The sequence below is a fragment of the Octopus bimaculoides genome, chromosome 2 (assembly GCF_001194135.2).
Source record: "Octopus bimaculoides isolate UCB-OBI-ISO-001 chromosome 2, ASM119413v2, whole genome shotgun sequence".
Classification (NCBI taxonomy): Eukaryota; Metazoa; Mollusca; class Cephalopoda; order Octopoda; family Octopodidae; genus Octopus; species Octopus bimaculoides.
The window spans coordinates 144,189,790-144,208,604 of NC_068982.1; the positions used below are offsets into that span (position 1 = coordinate 144,189,790).

The 18,815-nt window shown below is 32.8% G+C and overlaps 1 protein-coding gene across 10 annotated transcripts in view; it reads right to left on the bottom strand.

Annotated features, from left to right (window-relative positions):
- LOC106875150 (FERM domain-containing protein 4A) overlaps nt 1-18,815 on the bottom strand; it is a 355,036-nt gene that overhangs the window by 16,306 nt on the left and 319,915 nt on the right. For 9 of the 10 annotated variants that reach the window (XM_052965645.1, XM_052965646.1, XM_014923156.2 and 6 more), the window contains 2 exons: nt 16,984-17,075; nt 4,477-5,931 (listed from right to left, as the gene is read on the bottom strand). In XM_052965645.1, coding sequence (XP_052821605.1) covers nt 4,477-5,931; nt 16,984-17,075 — 1,547 coding nt within the window. The remainder of the gene's footprint in view (nt 1-4,476; nt 5,932-16,983; nt 17,076-18,815) is intronic. The other variant, XM_014923164.2, reaches the window with a different exon arrangement.

An 18,815-nucleotide genomic window follows, 5' to 3' on the forward strand; every position in this document is an offset into this window, starting at 1 on the left:
TTTAGCTCTCCAAAGATCCAAATAGTGTCATAGGCTAGGAGAGTTTCTCATAGTAAGGTTTGGTTACAGTGTTGAGTTTAATATCCCACTGACAGATTCCATATAAAGGAAGTTTTTTTTTTTTTTTTTTTACATGAGGCTAAGCATCAGATCACTGGTCTATAAAATGATGTGGAGGTACATGGTTAGGGTGTTGGACTTACAATCCTAAGATTGTGGTTTCGATTTCTGGACCAGGTGAGGCATTGTGTTCTTGAGCAAAAATCTTTATTCAACTAGTAAAAATGTGTAATCCTGCAACAGACTTGGTATCCCATCCAGTGGGGAATATATGCACCACGGAAACCAGCCCTGATTCTATATGCCTCAGGAAGGAACTTTTATCTATCTACAAAAGGATTAACTTCTAAAACTAAAGTTTACATTATGAATTTGATTCATTAATAAAATGTACATACAAACAACCATGAAATGCTGAAGTTCATTCCAGCCATGACATTTTGGCATTTTCTCCAATTATTGTGCATACTGGATGACTACATTATCCAATGTGTCATCTTTTTTTTTAAAGGTAGAATGGTATGATTTGAGGGAAATTTGTTAGCCACTCCTAGCAAGTTTAGGGACCACAAAGGTCCCTCTTATTTACGATCTATTATAGGTTGTAACAGCTCCTTTTTTTGCCTTTATAACTGTCAAACCATTGCTGTAGTTGTTTTACTCACAACAATAATAACAGTCAAAAGTAACTATTCCATCTGAAATTAAAAAAAAAATAAACAATGCAATATTTGCTTTTAAACATATCTTTTCTTTTGTACATTATGGTAGGGATTGATAGTTCTTCATAAATTTATACATTCACATAATTGTTGGAACATTTATTTTTCAAAAATCAGATGACCTTTCCACAGCTAATCCTTCAATTGTGAAATAAAAAGGATTACTTGCTTGCTGGCATGGTAAACTGAGGTAAGCAAAACTATATTTCTTGCTTAGGTGACAACACACTGGATAGCTGTAGATTTAAGATTTGAACTTAAGATCATGTAGTTAGTAGTTTAGCACTTAAACTTCACAGCCATAGTACTGTAATATATTTACTTTTCAAAAATAAAATGTCATATGAAATTACTACAGTTATATAGACTTAGTAAACTAAATTCAGACTAGATGGTGTTAGTGATTTTTAAGAATTATCTTAAAGTGAAAACGAGGAAATAAGTGGGTTATCTAAGAGGGAGTTAAAATACAAAGCCATTTTCTGCAAAAAGAAATGTAACATTAGTTTTACCAAAATTTTCAGAAAAACATTACTGTAACAGGATAAATGAAATAAAGGGGGAATACAAGCTGAAATATTTAGACAGCAAGAAGAATGGAGAAAGATTCAATAAAACTGGAATGTATGGATTTCACTGAATATTTGCATAAAAAATTAAGAGACGGCATGCATCAGCAATAGAGACATTAGTAATAGAAAAAATAGCACATTTGTAATATAACGATCAAAGAAAATTTCAGAAAAAAGGTCCCATGCAACAACAAATGTCATTGGTCCTGACACTTAAAACCATAACAAGGTCTATTTAGCTATGGCAGTAAAGAAGATTAACGGAATGGGGGGTTATGTTTCAACATACATGCATACATGCAACAATACCAGTCAGTATCAACTAGTGCAACATGCAAGATTATCACAGCCATTGGCAACTAATGCAACACGCATTAACCAAAGAAACAAAAAGAAAAAATGACAAAACAAAAATAAAATGATAAATTGTTTATATGAAACAGAATGAAATGCATAAAATGAAAATAAAAGAGAAAGAGAGAGGGTGGGAGAGACATATGTGTGTGGGTGGGATGAAATAACCTGATGAGTTCATGCTAGTGTTATAACAGAGCAGTCCAACTGGCAACCAAAGGACTGAAGATAGTGCAGGTTTTGTAATTTTATTGTATCATTTTCCCTACCTTAGTTCAATTCAAATATTCCCATTTGTATGCCTGATTGTAATATTTAAATCAAAAGTATCAAATCCAGAGAATTTGGTTTCATATCACAGTAATGTACCAAGAGTTGAGACTTTTCATAAGGCTCACTAACAAGAACAGAAATTTTAATTAACATTCCAACTGTTCCTTTACCAATTAATCGATTAATTGGTATATGTCAGCATTACTCTGATTGTATTTTAAAAAATCTTTTTCTACATTTTATTTCATGAATTCAAATTATGAGATATCATGAACAATCAATTGGAGCTTTTGTGTGCAGAAGATGCCAAGTTTGAGTAAAGTGCTTAGCTGAGATCTCATTTAATTTTCTTTAAGAAATAATAAATAGTTGCATAAAATAAAGTGAAAATAAAGAGTATAACTGCTCAGTAACAACATTATCCAAATCTATAAGATCTAAAAATGAATTAGAACTCAATAAGGTTTCCTTGCTTCACAATCTGTTCTTTACAGACAGAGTTTTCATTAATATATATATATATGTATTGGACTAGACACAGAGGGTAAATGAGATAATGCAGTATGTTTATAGCAGTCATGAGGGCAACATTAACATGAATAAGGTGACTATAACTAGGTTGTAAAACAAGAATTTGAATTAATTTCACTTAGAATTTACTTATTGTATATACTAAGCATTTCTTATGACTAGATATAAATCAATTTTCATAAGGATGAAAAAGTAGTTGAAAACTCCAGCAGTATTCAGAATGTAGCAGTATAAACTAAACCTCTAAAGCATATATTCTATCAATCAACATTTTTAATAGTTCATAACCCTGTCTTGTATGTAAATACTATTACTAATTAATTTGTGATTTATTTTTGTTTTTTAATGTCATAGTCAAGTGAAGAAGGGCAGTGTTTGTGACCCTTTGCAAAATTTCCAATACCAGTTGGAAGTTCTACAACAGGAGACCTGGTTCAAATGCTTGCGGCAGAATGGACTCCAGTAAAAGTTCCCAAAAGGTCAGATGGTTTGGGGTGATAGACAATGCACATTAAAGCAGTTGCTTTGCAGTTTCTAACAATAATGCTTCACCAACAGAGACCACCACTCTGAACATTTCTAGTTATTGGCAACACAAATAACCAAGAGATGGTAATTTGGTGCAATATTTTACTCCATGATGAAATATTGGTCAAGAGATTTGTAAGACCATTGTTAACAAAATAGCTGGGTTTTTTATTTTTTGTGAATATTTTTTTCTAAGCTATTATATAAACATGAACTAGACATACTGAGGATGATTTGAAAATAAACTATATCAACTACAACATGCTACACTTAGACTATTGAGCGATATGTTTCATGCGTTGTCATTAGTATGGCTGCCTCCAGAAGATGTGTTACAAAGTTAGATGAAAAAATTTACAACTCTTTTTTGTGAAACAAATGTAAATTAATTTGATGGCTATATTCAGGTGAGAAATGAAATGTTAATATTTATATTACTGTAGTTATTTCTTTTTAATGGAAAATAGATTAATTTGAATTGTTTTAGAAAATAGATTGATGAAATTCAAATATTAAATGAAAACTAATGTTATAAAACTCTATGTATTGTTTAATATGTACAAAGTTAGAGCTAAGTTGGCTTAAGCAGATAGACACTGTCCGTAATATGTTGTCATATCAGCAGAGAAGTCTTACATCTAAGCAGGTAAGTAAAAATTTACTGTTATCTGAAAAGCGGAAAAAAAAAAAAGAGAAAAGAATGAAATGAAAAGGCATAACTAAGTAACACTGATGATAAGAACTGGTCAGCTAAAGCAACATGAAGGAAGCTGTGTTGGTTGCAAATTAATACAGCTGATAGACAAGTGAAAGAAGAAAGCATAATGAAATGTGTGTGTGTGTGTGTGTGTGTTCATGTTTGTGTGTTTAGGATCAGATTCAATGAATATAAACATTCTGAATACAAGAGTATAATTTTATCAACATTTTAATATTAAGGATATTTCATGTTCATCATCTTCTGGCATCAGCCAAAATAGCATTCTTTGAACTCCAGACAGACAAGTGTTTCTTAGAAGCCAAAAGCTTGCATGTCCACCATTCAACATCGTTATTGCACAGTCAGTCAAATGATATATTTCCCCTTTATTTTGAAAAATTGTTAAGTTTTAAGTCAGAAAGAAAATAAATTAAAACAAAAAACAGTGAAGAATAAAAAAAAAATGGTGAAATGAAGGGGGAAGGGAAGAGAGTAACAAAAATAGATTAAAAAAAAACAATAAAAATAGAATATTTAAAAAAGAATGAAATAAACAATAGTAAAAAAAATGGCTGTATGATGGAACAAAGACAAAACAACGTGGAATAAGGGGAAATGCAAACACACAGTTGTCAGTAAATTAAGTTTGTCCATTATACTGGTAGGGGAAGGGAAATTTAACCCAAGCTGACCAGGACCAAGCACATTTGCCATAGCAACTGGAGCCTTGGCTCACCTGGAGACATTGGTCATGTTAGTTTGGTTGACTGGTGTGTGTGAGCTCGGAGACTGGAGGTCAGGCACCACCACAGGCTCACAGGTCATCGGCTGTGGAGGTTTGTAGTGAGCGTGTCGTGTTGTCTGGATTTGATGAGACCGGAATACAGTTCTGGAGACAGATTGTGAAGAATATTGCACATATGTGCTGCTGCTACTGCTGCTGCTGCTGCTGCTGTTGCTCTGCTGTTGTTGTTGTTGTTGTTGTTGTTGTTGGTGGAAAGATGATGTAGTCTGTGAAGTATTTATATCTCCTCTCTTGCTAGCAAACATGCTCACAGGAGAAGAGTTGCCAGAATGCGGTTCAAAGTCTCTCCAATAACTAGGAAAATGTGAAGGAGTAGATTGTTGTTGTAGGGAATGATGTTGACTAACAAAGGGTGAAGAAGGTGTTGGTTGCATCATGCGTGGAAAAAAGGCCGGAGACGAAGGATTCGAGTGCTCGGGTGTGCAAGATCTGTTATAGAAAGAGTCAATAGAAGGCTCTGTTTGGTAAGTGACACCCATCAATTGCCGTTGGTAGCTGTCCAGCATACGAGCCCGCCGTAGTTTCTCACTGTACTTAAAGAAATCTGAAGTTTCAAAAGGTTTAGAAACTTCAATCTGGGGTTTAATTTTTGTTATTGTGGTTACCAGTCGGCTGTTTGGGGGAGGAGTTACGATAACTGGGTCCACTTCAGGTTTATCAACAGGTCCTGTATTCCCAGTGATATGTATGACCTGCACTTCTTGTGCTGGGGGAGATTGGTATTCATATACACGGGGACTATAGGAATGTTCTGTACTTGGAGTGTTTGGTCGATTATCAAGATCGTCATATGACTTTTGTGGACTGCGGATTATTGGAGATGGCTCTGCCATTTGCGTATCTTCCCACCGATGCTCAGCATGTGTATCAAGGTGACTGTACACTGGCTCAGAAGCCACTGAATTATTGTGAATGTCCAAAGAACCTTCAGGAATTTCCTCAATGTAATCGCTATCTGATTCTCTTCTGCTACCATACTTTGAAGAAAACAACTGAGGCAAAATACTGCCTGGTTTAGGAACTGGTCCTCTTGGTCTCTGTGATATCAGTGAATTGTCAGGACTGCAGTAGTTCTCTTCAATATTTGGTGTAAGAGTCATTTGCCTCTGAAATTCTGCTTGAACATATTCATAAGGGTGAATATTGGTTGGGGTTTTCACTTCTCCATTTTCACACTGGGGAGGCCGTTGCCCAGGTGCTACCTGAGTCATGTTGTTAGCAGAACTGAAACCGCTGTCATGACTGCCATCGAACTTACTACAATCAATTATATCTTCTCGGCCAGATTGTCCAAGGCGATTGCTAAATGTAGGATAGCGTTGATTACGATATTGAGTACCAGTGGAATAAACTGAGCTAGGTGTATAGCCACCTGTGAGCTGAGGGCTGAAAAAGATAAAACAAGAAACACATGCTTCAGGAGAAGGGTAACATAATCAGCCAGGGAGGTGTTTTTTATTTATTTATTAAAAAAAAAATCTAGATTAATATAAGAACATAATTTAGGAGGTTATGATTAAGAAAGAACTGAAGACATGTTATGTAATTTCAAATGGTTTAGTTAACTAAGCATGAAACATTGGAAAACTAAATATGGACTAGTGGAAAGAAAAAAAAACTTAAGATAATAGAAACAAAATTTTATTTTGGTAAGGAAAAATATATATTAAGGTCACTACTAAGATCAAATAAAAGGGTCTAATTATGATTTTACAAAATATTAAAGATAACACAATAGGGTAACCATATTTGCAATAATAGTATTAGCTCCTCAAACTTCTATAGACTTATGCAACTGAAGCTAGCTGATATGAATGCTATTGTGTGTATGTAAGTGTATGTGCAGTATATATCAGAAATTTGATTGTTTCAGATAAGTTGTTTGTTAGCTTAGCTACCGCAGCAATATCAAAAGTAAAATATTCCTACATAATATGAACAATGAGATGCTTATCAACTGATTAATGAATCCCCTTTAGACATAAATTTAACTTAAAATATATCTAAAACAAGCACCATCCAAGCCATTGAATAAGTGGGCATAAAACACAAATGACACTAACAATGTCAATGGATGAATGAAAGAATGAAATATTAGCAATATTACCTAACAACAACAACAACAACAAAAATCCATGGTTTACATCCAGCTGGTTTACATTTTCACTTTCAAGTAGATGCCGTGAGATGACCATACCAATAATGGAATAAGTCATCTAAAGAACTAAAGAATTTGTTCTCAAAAAATTTAACTATGTTTGGAAACAAGTATATCTATAATTGAGCTACTGGAAATTTAAGCAGAACAAATTTAGACAGACACTATTTACCAGAATTTAATGTAATTGGCACGTGAGTAACAGTAAATGATATTCTTCAGATAATTTCCAAATGATCAAGAAAAATTTTTCTTCGCTAAAATCAAATTAAAATGAAATATTCCAACTGTAACAGAAATTATTGATTCTTAGGTTTTAAAATATTTCACTAATCTTTTACATAAATAAAACCTCATTAATGTTAAATAAAAGGAAACATTTACATTTTCAGTACAATACTTTAATCATTCAATGACACTGATTATGAATTATTCAACTATTTGTACTAACGAGTTTTATAAAAAAAATTTTTTTAAATTAGAAAGATGAGCTCAACTCACTTTACATACTTATTCCAAAATGGCTTTAGCTTGACAGGCATTGTCTGAGTCACCCAAAATAACCCACCAGCCAAGTCAGAGGCTAAACATGATAGTTCTCTTCAAACCATGGTCAAGATCCTGATGCCGAGACTAAAGATGTAATCTGATATAGGTGTCCATCATCATGTCTGACACATGGTGTAAGATGTGATCAACAGATCTTCAATTATACTAAGGAGAGAGACCTTGAAAAGGTGAAGGAGTCACTTGATGGTAATGTTTCAGATATATTTGACTGTTGTTAGCTTAGAAATTTAACTTCAATTAAAGCTTGGATATTTTTGAAAATGCAACCAGACACAATTTTTTTTTTTAAATATGCCAAGTGATAAGAAAATTGTCAGATATGGCATATAGAGATGGTGGGTTGCTTGGCAAATAGTCACTACTTCCTCATAATGAACTTGGTCGTCAAAAATTGGTGAAATGAAGGAAAAGTATCAACCTTTGAATAGGGGTCTAAGAGGCAAATTATGGATTCAATAAGATATTGTTTTTGATAACAGCCACACAAGAAAGATGTATGAACTGATAGGTTACGCATTAAAATTCTCATATATCTAACAGAATGTGATCTTAGACAAAGTTTCCCAGTTATACTTCAGAGTTTTGCATTAAAGGAGGAAAATACCTTAAGAATGAATCAACTGTTCCAACAATACACTCAATCTATATTGATACTGATTAAAAAAAAAAGTGAAAAAGAAAAGAAAAACAAAAAAAGACCCCAAAACATGGCTTCTCTAATATTAAAAAAAAATACGGCTAAACTAACACTGATTAATATAGGTTTCTTAACTGAAATTCCTCCAAGGGATTATTTGGGTTAAGTTCAAATGGATTAATACATTATGTTCTAATCATCCAGAAACTATAGGACAATATAAATACTAATTTAAAATTTTCTATTATTGAATTTAATTAAATGTTAAACAGTCTTGAGTTATTTTGTTTCCTTTACTAAAACAAAGAATTAAAATGTATTATTAAACAATGGATCTACCAGTTCATTCTTTATAAGGAGATTTAAACAATATGTTCAAAAGTTGACAAAATTAAAAAGTTGTACATACATACATTCAGCCATACATATATTAGTAAAGAGATATTTCTAAGATGACACATCAACAAAGATTTATGCTATCTAATAAACACTGTTTTGCAGAGAAACAATAAGGAATGGAAAAGTAGTCAACTTTAACAACAAAATTTACTAGACATACTGAATACTTTTTACTTTGTGCTACAACTTGCAAACATTCATCTATTTGGAATTATGTAAGTCAGTTTTCAAAAAATATTAAACATTAAAAAAAAAATTTTTTAAGCGTTTATGTTAAAATGTATAGAATGATGGGAATATGAATAACATTCATAGAGCATTAGGAGTATTCAAGAAGACTGACTGGAAAGAAGAGTTGTGTATAAAGTTGTAGAATTTGATATGTTTAAAGATATGTATTTGATTCCAAGGAAGGTGGTAGAAAAGTCACAGAGTGACAAGTGCTTTGTATGATGTCTGCAGCAGAAAAGGCAATCCGATATCTTCAGATATTTACAATTTAAAAATTACATTTTGTGCTGCATAAAAGTTGGTAAGTCATAGAGGTGAATGAAGTTAAAAATAGTAACAGTAAGACTACAGTAAAATCATTAATGTATCATTAGTAAAATTTTGATTGATGAAATTGATTACTGCTAGTAACAAAGGTTTATCTCTCCAAATGAAGGGAAGAAAGAATGTATGCTGCATATGTAGGAAGTGTGTCATATTGCAAGGTAGCAATACATAGGCATTGAATGTGGAGGATGTGGGAAAGCTGGAAGAAATGAGGTAAGCATAAGTCCACTGGGTTTATAATGTTAGTGTCAATGAACAACAGAGAACAATTGAGCTGAGAGAAAAGCAGGGTGTAAGAGAAATGAGATACAGTGTGCAAGAGGAGACTGCAATGGTACAGATGTGTGATACATATGGAGAATGACAGTTGGGTAAAAAACAAAAAAAGTAGGAGGAAGACATAGGAAGAAGTGATGAAAGCTGATCTCAGGGATGTTGAAACTCATGAAGGAGATGGCGAGTAACCTCAACAAATAATGAGACACTGTACTGGAGAACACCTGTCTAATCCTTGTAACATGGAAAAATATTAGAAGATGAAACGAAAGCTGAAATTGCTTTTCCTATTTTTGAGTGGTCTATTTTAATACTAAGGCTAAAGTAATGTTGCTTATGCCCAAGTAAAATTTGACTGAGCAAACCTATGATTAAGGACATTAAGAAACTGTAAGTCCCAAACTATTTTATTCAATGTCTTTATCAAAGCTGTAGATCAAAGGAGATTTGGCTGACATTTCTAGTAGGCCAAGTGGCTCCCTACTCGACTTAAAGGTTGAGAAAAGGAACAGAGAGCACACTTAGGAGTTAGAAGGCACTATCCATTACACAAAATAGTGAAAATGAGGTAGAAATTCCTATACAAAAGATAATGGATGATATATTGATTGAAAGAGTGGTCTGAAATGTTATTAGAAGGCACACAACAACTGAAACATGCCGAGAAAGACTGGGGACTAAGGAGTTAGATCAGATTAGAAAGTAACACTTCACAGATGATGTTTTTGGCAAAACTATTATCCAAACTACGTATTTTACAAATATCAAAAAAGGATAATGATAATAACATTTGAAGAGTTCTCACAAGACTGTAAACTTTTGAGAGAAATTTTTTAAGCTTTTCATGGTATAAAGATATTAGAAAAAATATAGAATTAACATGTTGAAATCTAACTTGATAATCTTAGTTCATCAAGTAATGACCTGTACTTTAAGAAATCAGAAAGCTGAGCAAAAGAAAAGAAATGCAGGGATTATTACACATAGTCTCAATCAATAATGAAACTTCAGTATGAATCACAACTGTTGTTAGATTAAAATATTCCTTCAAATAAATCACTGTTGTTTTTAACAATTTCAAAAATATAAAAAGTGTAATATCAATGTGGGATAAACTTGATCAGTGATCTAACAAAAGAATTGATGACACTCAATATATCATAGATAAAACAATTGCGAGATGGTAAATGAGGAAAATAAGAATGAGGGTTCAAGTAATTTTCAGTTTGGATCATGAAAATTTGATTTAATCTTTTGTTCCTCTTATCAAGACTATACATACTAGTTTCTAACTGAAACAGATGCTCAAAAACTAAACTACACCTGACATGTCTTGTTGGCAGGTTGTTTTATGCATTTGTTTGGTTGCCTCCATATATTACATTTTCTTGTTCAGAACTGCTATGAAATACTCAACAACAATAAAAATAATGCTGTAGTATTTTATGTAATGTTCTTATTCAGTGAGATTAAAATATGGATACTGAAGAATTCTATATTTGTTTCAGTTGTCATTTTTTTTTTTGCAAGTTTCCATTGTACAACTGAGTACAGCTCTACATCTTATACCCGCGCAGTGTTTTCTTTCCTTTTTCACACTGCATTGTAAACATTACATGTAATAAACATGTTGTGCCTAGTAGCACTATTTTCTATATGTTGTATGTAAATCCTGGGACTTTGGTTGTATATGTCTGCATATATTTTAATCATCCACAAGGCACATAGTGTCATAGAAAATCTCTCCATTTTCAATAATCAGATTCTGGTTATCTCTACTTCTCTATTTGGACAGTTTACATTTAGAGACAATATCATCTGTTAGGAACAATGCATTGGCAAGGAGACGCTTTTCTGTATAGACTTTGACAGTCTGTTTGCCTGTCCACGTGGATTAGTATATTACATAGTACGGTCACTTTGTCATTCTCCAAGACTGTTTTAAGTGTATGTTTATGCTATTCCTTCTGTCAGTATTTCATAAGGCTGGCCTAATTCCTAGAATATGAAAGCTCCAACTTTTTCATGCCTCTACTCTCTCTCAATTTTAGCTAACAATGGGCAGCCAGAAACAACTTTATTTCTCCTTTTGCATAATCTGTAGATATTGTCTGTGTGCATATGTTCTGGTTCAATATATGCTTTTGGTATTTCCTGATAAAGCTTGGATCTCATCCCACAATCATAAAATTCTTCTGTATCAGCTTCCAGTCCAACCATTATCCACTTTTTCCCATATTCAGTTTTCTCAGTTAGTGGTCATGTAGAAGACTTTTCTCACTATCATCTTAATATGACATTCAATAGTCTCATTTTTAAAATTTTCCAACAAGTCCTGCTGTTGTTTCTTCATTCTCCTTGCAACGGCTATAACCTCATCTTCTGCCATATGTTTGTTGGCTTTGAAGACAGTATTTTTGTTCATGTTTATAGCTAGTTGTATTAGTTTCCAAATTATTCTGCACTAAATATTTTTGTAGTCCTACAGAAGGCCCTAACCTCTTGTATTGTGGTTTATACTATCTTCCTGTGTCAGATTTGTAGTGATGCATTCTAAATGCAATCTAGTTTTGTTAATTCAATTTGTATTTAGTATAGAATATTGTAACTATAACATTACTGGAAACTACTTGAGATTTGATGTCTACCGCCTTATATCTCGCATTTGGTTCAGCTTTAATTTTTAATTGAATAAATCTACAACATTCCCTCTATTCTTTTTTTTTTTTTTTTTTGTAAGTGTGATATATTCTGTCTAGCTAATTCCTAAATGTTTCAAAGTATATATATATTTATGGTCTAATTTTCTTATTTCAGTTTCTTAACATGATATTAGCAGTGTTTATTTTCTCTTCTAGGTTGCCATATCATATTTTTGTTAATTTCAATTTTTCTAATAAATCCATTTACTGCATATAACATTATTTCCAGTTATTTACTATTTGAAATGTATAATTTGAAGTCATCTATTTACAAAAGACTGTTAAGTGTCCTCTCACAGTATTTGCATTCAATCCCATTCACGTTTAACATATGTCAAAGACGTTAAAGACGTTAACTCGAAGCAGAAAAGGCATGGAAAGAGATATCTCACTAGCACTTATTTATTCAAGAGGAATGACAGATGAGAAAAGTAGCACTGGTTGTGATTTGAATTCAGATCAGTAAAGTTTTGAATCAAATTCTGGAAAGTATTTAGCCTTTACATGAACTATCATTTTTCCCAGTGAACTAAATTCAGAGTTCACAAACACAAAAATCATTTCATAATTAGTAATAACTACACACTCATATATAAAGGCAATAGTAAATAAGCATTCATAATAAATACTGATTTCAGATCAGACTGAAATAATATATGTAAGAATATGCAAAGTTTACACAATATACAGTGGTTGGACAAAATAATGGAAACACCTAGCATCATAATTTTGAAATATCTATAAAACCGTTCAAAGCTTGTTTACTTCTATGTTTTTTGATTTATTATTAATGTTGCTTAATAGGTTTTGCTAAAATGGCTGTTTCTTTTCAGATATCATCAGAAAAAAGTAATTAAAACTCATTAAAATGACATATCTATCGAACTTTCAAAGAGGTCAAATTGTTGGTGCTTATATGGCAGGTGCTAACGTAAAGAAAACAGCTGAAATGTTTGGTGTATCAAGAAGTAGTGTCTCAAAAGTAATGACAGCCTTTGAGAAAGAGAGAAAAACCTCCTTGTCGAAACAAAACTCCGGAAGAAAACCAAAACTTTCAGATAGGGACCGTCAAACTCTTACGCAAATTGTTAGAAAGGATCACAAAAGTACAGCTCCCAAAATTACTGCAGAGCTTAATGACCACCTCAAGAACCCAGTTTCCACAAAGACTGTTCGTTGGGAGCTACACAAAGTCGGATTTCATGGGAGGGCTGCAATCAGAAAACCACTACTTTCAAAAACAAACGTTGCAAAGCATTTAGAGTGGAGTAAAAATCTACAGAATTGGTCCCGAGAGCAGTGGAAGAATGTTATTTTCTCAGACGAATCATCTATTACCTTATTTCCAACCACTGGCTGAGTATATGTGTGGAGACAGCCAAAAGAAGCATTTGACCCAGACTACCTTCTTCCAACTGTTAAACATGTACGAGGATCTCTGATGATCTGGGGGATATATCTTGGAAATCTGCCGGCTCAACAGTTTCCCTTCATGGCAGAATTAATAGTAAAGACAATTTAAGCATTGATCCTATGGTTGTGGAACTGTTTCCGGAGGGAAACGCAATCTTTCAGGATGATAATGCACCAATTCACACAACTAAAGTTTCTGAATGACACGAGGAACATTCTAGTCCCCAGATCTCAATATTATTGAACATTTATGATGCATTTTAAAAAAACATGTAAGGAGTTGATATCCTCCACCATCATCACTACAAGAACTAGAGACTGTTTTAGCTGAAGAATGGACAAAAATTCCTTTGGAAACAATTGAAACTTTGTACAAGTCCATGCCTCATAGAATTCAAGCTGTAATTACTGCCAGAGGCAGTCCAACCCCATATTAAAGTAAATTTGTTTGAAATTCTAAGGTATTTCCATTATTTTGTCCAATCCCTGTATCAATCACACAATAACTTAACTAGGAATGAGTATAAAGAGATATTACCAATATAACCAGAGTCAAAACTATAAGAAAATAAAAACTGATGGTTGCATGGTTATATACACTAATGAGTATATTGCCTAATAGTGTAGATAGGATTTAGAGGTATGTGTTAGCTAACAGGGTAACAGAATATGATATTATTCTTTAATAGTCAGTGAAACTAAGCATTTAAAAGATAAAGAATCACTAGAGAAATAATTTACTAACAGTTAATTTTTGGGTGGTGGAGGATGAAAGAAATACAGTCGATCTTTTTTTTTTATGAAGAACAGAATTGACTCGACTGATTGTTTCAAATTTAAGGAGTAAGAACTGAGTAATGTGTGGCTTTTATTTTTGTACTACTAACAGTTTAATGACATTTTAGGAGTACATAAGACTTCAAAAATTCATATTTAAAACAAATGGCAGATAACTGGTTAACTTAGATAAATGCAAAAAATAAACTTTACAACCTAAACCGTTACAAAGCATTTTGGAAAATACAACTAAATTGAATATGCTTTAAAAAAAAAAAAAAAAAGGCTGGGGTGGTGGGTGTAAAGGCAAGAGGTTACGTGTTGACAAATAGAAAACTAAATCAAACTTGGATTTGATTTATTTTTTTGAATGGATTAACACAAGCTGATTAAATTGATTGGACATTCTCAGATAATCGGTATCAGATATAAGATTGAAGTTAAGTAAATAAGTGTAGCTGAAAGAAACCAGAAGCTTTAATGGATCTTCTCGTTCATGTTACTGACAAAAATAAGTCAATACTGACAAGACTACATGAAAACCCTAAAGTTTCTACGATGGCCTACTTGAAAAAAAAAAAAAAACTAAAGAAGAATTTAATTAAAATAAGGTGTTAGCTAAATTAAAAATATCAATTTAAACACTGGATAGTCTTTTTTAATATTGCCAGAATTATCTTAGCATTCTTGTAGGAGTGCAGTTATATATCCAGTAGGAGTAAATTAATTTTCCAGTAAATTCAGAACATTTTCTACCTTTTGTCTTTTACTTGTTTCAGTCATTGGACTGTGGTCATGAGGGAGCACCACCTAGAATGGTTTTAGTTCAACAAATCGCCCCTAATACCTAAATTTTTAAAAAGTCTGGTTCTTATTCTATCAATCTCTTTTACAGATCTGTTAAGGAAACATGAACAAACCAACACCAGTCGTCAAGTGGTGGTTAAGCAGGAACAAATATATACAGGGTTTCTGTCTACTAAATTTGCTACCAAGGCATCAGTTGGCCCAGGGCTTTAGTAGAAAACACTCGCCCAAGGTGCCATGTAGTGAGGCTGAACCTGAAACCATGTAGTTGCAAAGTGAGCTTCTTCACCACACAGCCAAGCCAGCATGTAAAATACTTGCAATCAAATTTACGTTCAGGATTGTAAGTGGTTGAAGACAAGAATGATAAAGACATTGATTTTGAGGGTAACATCTTAAAGACATGAATTTTGATCTAACTGCTTTAAGATATATTAGAAGACCCAAATCTAAACATTGCACCTATGAGGACAGCCTGTTGCCATCATACAGCAATATAACTTTCTACCAGCAAAAGTTCTGACTACTGAAATACAAAATAATAAAAAAAATGGCTAATCATGCTTAAGAAGCCATAAAGAAAAAAAAATGTATGCAGCTTTTGACTAGCTGGATGAAATGAAATGCAAACACAAGTAAATAATTTTAAATATCAATATAAAATGGCATAGCACATACCACAGAAATAGTGGGGAGAAAATGGTAAAAATCTACAGGAAAACATTAAAAATAAAATGAAGAGCACTGCAAGTAAAAGTAAGAAGAAGCCAGATAAAAGGAATCTGATAAAGGAGATTAGTAATGGTTTCTTGATTTGATTTTGTCTCCAGAGTTATATTTTAAATGAATTTGTGAGTAATATTGCTCATTGAAGTTTCCCTATCTTCTTATTCCTAAAATTTGCAGTATATTTGAATAATGTTATCAGGCCCTATGACATAAAACTAAGAGGGAGAGAGCAGGGTACTGAGATAACATAATGGCTAACCCTTTCAAAAGTTTTAATCTAAAGAAGAGACCCTGTAACTTAGCAACATATTTAAAGCTTTTTCTTAAGATTAACATTAATGCTAACAAGGGAGCCCTTTCATTGTTGCTGCACCTGCCAATGTGGCTGTCATAAACAACTTCCTCATCATCCTTAAAAAATAATACTAAATGGTGAAGTCAAAGCCTTAGTAGCTTAAACATCATTAAACTGATAAAGGTAATGAGAATGATAATTCTGAGAATAGGTATGTGTATTGAAGAATTTTATAGTATTCTACAAATGGATTGGATTGCCTATGTTCAGTCCACTGTAGGATGACATTAGAACAGCTATGTGGATTATATATTCTAAAAAGTAATTAAATCAATTACTATGTGGCTTGAAACAAATTTATGAAGATGACTATTGCTGTTTATCCCCAGGTCAAGTAAAATTTATGAGTAAAGGCAATCAAGCTTTCCTTCTTTTGATTATACATAGTATGTATGTCTACATTATTCAATGCATTCTTTTGCTATTAAGATAGTATGGTGTGATTTGAAGGAGATTTAGATGATATTTCCAGCAGGTGATACAACAAATACAGGCCTCTTTGCTGGCATGGAGTTTTAGTCTATTGAAACAAGCTGTCAATGTCTCAACATTATTGAAAGAAAACAGAAGTAACACATAGTAAATTCAGTAGACTAAGATATTGTTGGAATTTCACTCAGAACAAACTTAGCTTTAGAAAGAATGAATTTCAGTTCTGTGATATGGAAGTGGAAGTTTAAAATACCTAGTTGCCAGTGATAAACATCACAAGTAAGATAAGTTGTTCTCAAGTCACTATCAAAATATTTCTTCACTTAGTTGAACAAATTATATTTTATTCTGATAACTATCCTACTAACAACTAATTTACTTTATAGTTTTATACTTTTGATACAATATATTAAAACTATTTTAGTTTTATTTTGTATATAAAGTCAGATGTGTTTTATAACTAATGGAAAAAATTTTAAGCAAAATCATTTTCTTCTCAGGAGGGGAAAGAAGTTGTTAGTTTAAAAATTGAAGGAAAATAAAATTGATAGGACTGTACACTAGTTCTGCATACTAGCAACATGTTATTTACACTAAATTTAATGACAATCAGTAGTGTACTTACCTGCTGTGTGAGGGACTTAAATGAGATGATGGTGAGTCAGGAGGAAGACAAGAGGTCATTTCTTCATCAGGAATTATTTCAGGATTGTCCATCTAGAATGAAAAGAAATGTGACAATATAACCAACATGAGAGCATAAATAATGAAACAGTGCCCACAAATTAAATATTATAAAGGAAACAATAGCTGGGAGATTAAGGTGTTGGTCTACCGACTCCAACAGCAAGAATTCACACTAGGATGGTTGTGTCCTGGATAAGGCACAAAATTCTGCTCAAATCAGTTTTTATGACTAGCAATGGAGCCTACTTGTACTTCATAAAAGAGTAGTTAGCTTTAAGAAAAACCACTGCACACTGTTAGCATTAGAAAATATGTTGTGTAAAATAGCTAAAATAATAAGTGAAATAAAAATGACTACAATAGAATGAAAATAAGTTGTCTTGAGACAAATTATGTCAGAGGGAAAATAAAAATAATTTTTTTCATTTATTTGTCCTGCATCCTCAACGCATTTTTTGCAGGTAGAAAAAATATTTGGAATTAAGTTAAAAGAGCAATATAAATATTATTAAGTTTAATTTAACAGCTGATAAAATTTTAATACAGCAATTTGCTGAGACAAATATAATCATCACTAACAATATTAGCAAACAACTTTGGTCAAATGGGAGGACTCTCTTTCGCAGTAAATGGAAGGAGCCCCTTCACAGTTCTTCAACCTGCAAGAAAGAGTAACCAAATCTTACTGAAACCACATCCTACTGCCTTCAAAAAGTGGAAGGATACATTGAATAATGTTGTCCCAGATATATAAAATGTCACAGGATACTTAGGATTTTAGGTCTCCTGGATCAGGCAACGTATGAAATAGTATGATATAATAATAATATGATACTAGTTTCATACTATTTAAATATCAATCTATTGACATGGTTTGGGTTTGTACAGTAAAGTGAAAGGTGAGCCTCTAACAAACTGAGTGCATTAACTAATTTCCATTGTTTAGTGAAACCATTTCACTTTACTTATTTTGCTAATACTCTTGAAAAAGATTTGAAAAGTAATGCTATCTCATTCCCAGATCTGGCTTTGTACTCAAGAGAAAATTCAATATAATTCAATCAACAGTCTAGGTGTATGACTTTGTTGCAATCTGACTTATTGACAAAAAAAACATGACCCACTCCTGCCATCAGGAGGGGTTTCTGTAATTAATATGTTGATGTTATGCTGTAAAGTTGTATATCATATTAAGACTCATGAAATTTTCTCTATTTTGATATACATCTTAAGTCACAATTTACAACTTGAATATATAGAAAATGCCATTTTAACATTAGTAAACTAGCATTTTTAATTTAAATGGTGCCACTGTATAGGAGCAATTTTTTCACCTCTGTAAAAATGCAATGATTGGAGAAATTCAATATAAAAAGAAGTAAAGGAGAGATGTAGTTTGAACCAACTAGGATTATATGTACTAGTTTTGAACAGTTTGATGAGGTGCAGCAACATCAAAGGCAGGTTAACTAGCAAGTTAGTTTTTGTTTGTGGCAGATGTTCAGGTGCAATAAAGACTGCAAACAAACAGGAAACAACTTCTATCTCATTCCAGGGTGAAAAACTAGAGGTAGTCGATAGCTTCCGCTATCTGGGCGACCAAGTTAGTAGTGGGGGTGGGTGCGCTGAAAGTGTAGCTGCTAGAATAAGAATAGCCTGGGCAAAGTTTAGAGAGCTCTTACCCCTGCTGGCGACAAAGGGACTCTCACTCAGAGTAAAAGGCAGACTGTATGACGCATGCGTACGAACAACCATGCTACATGGCAGTGA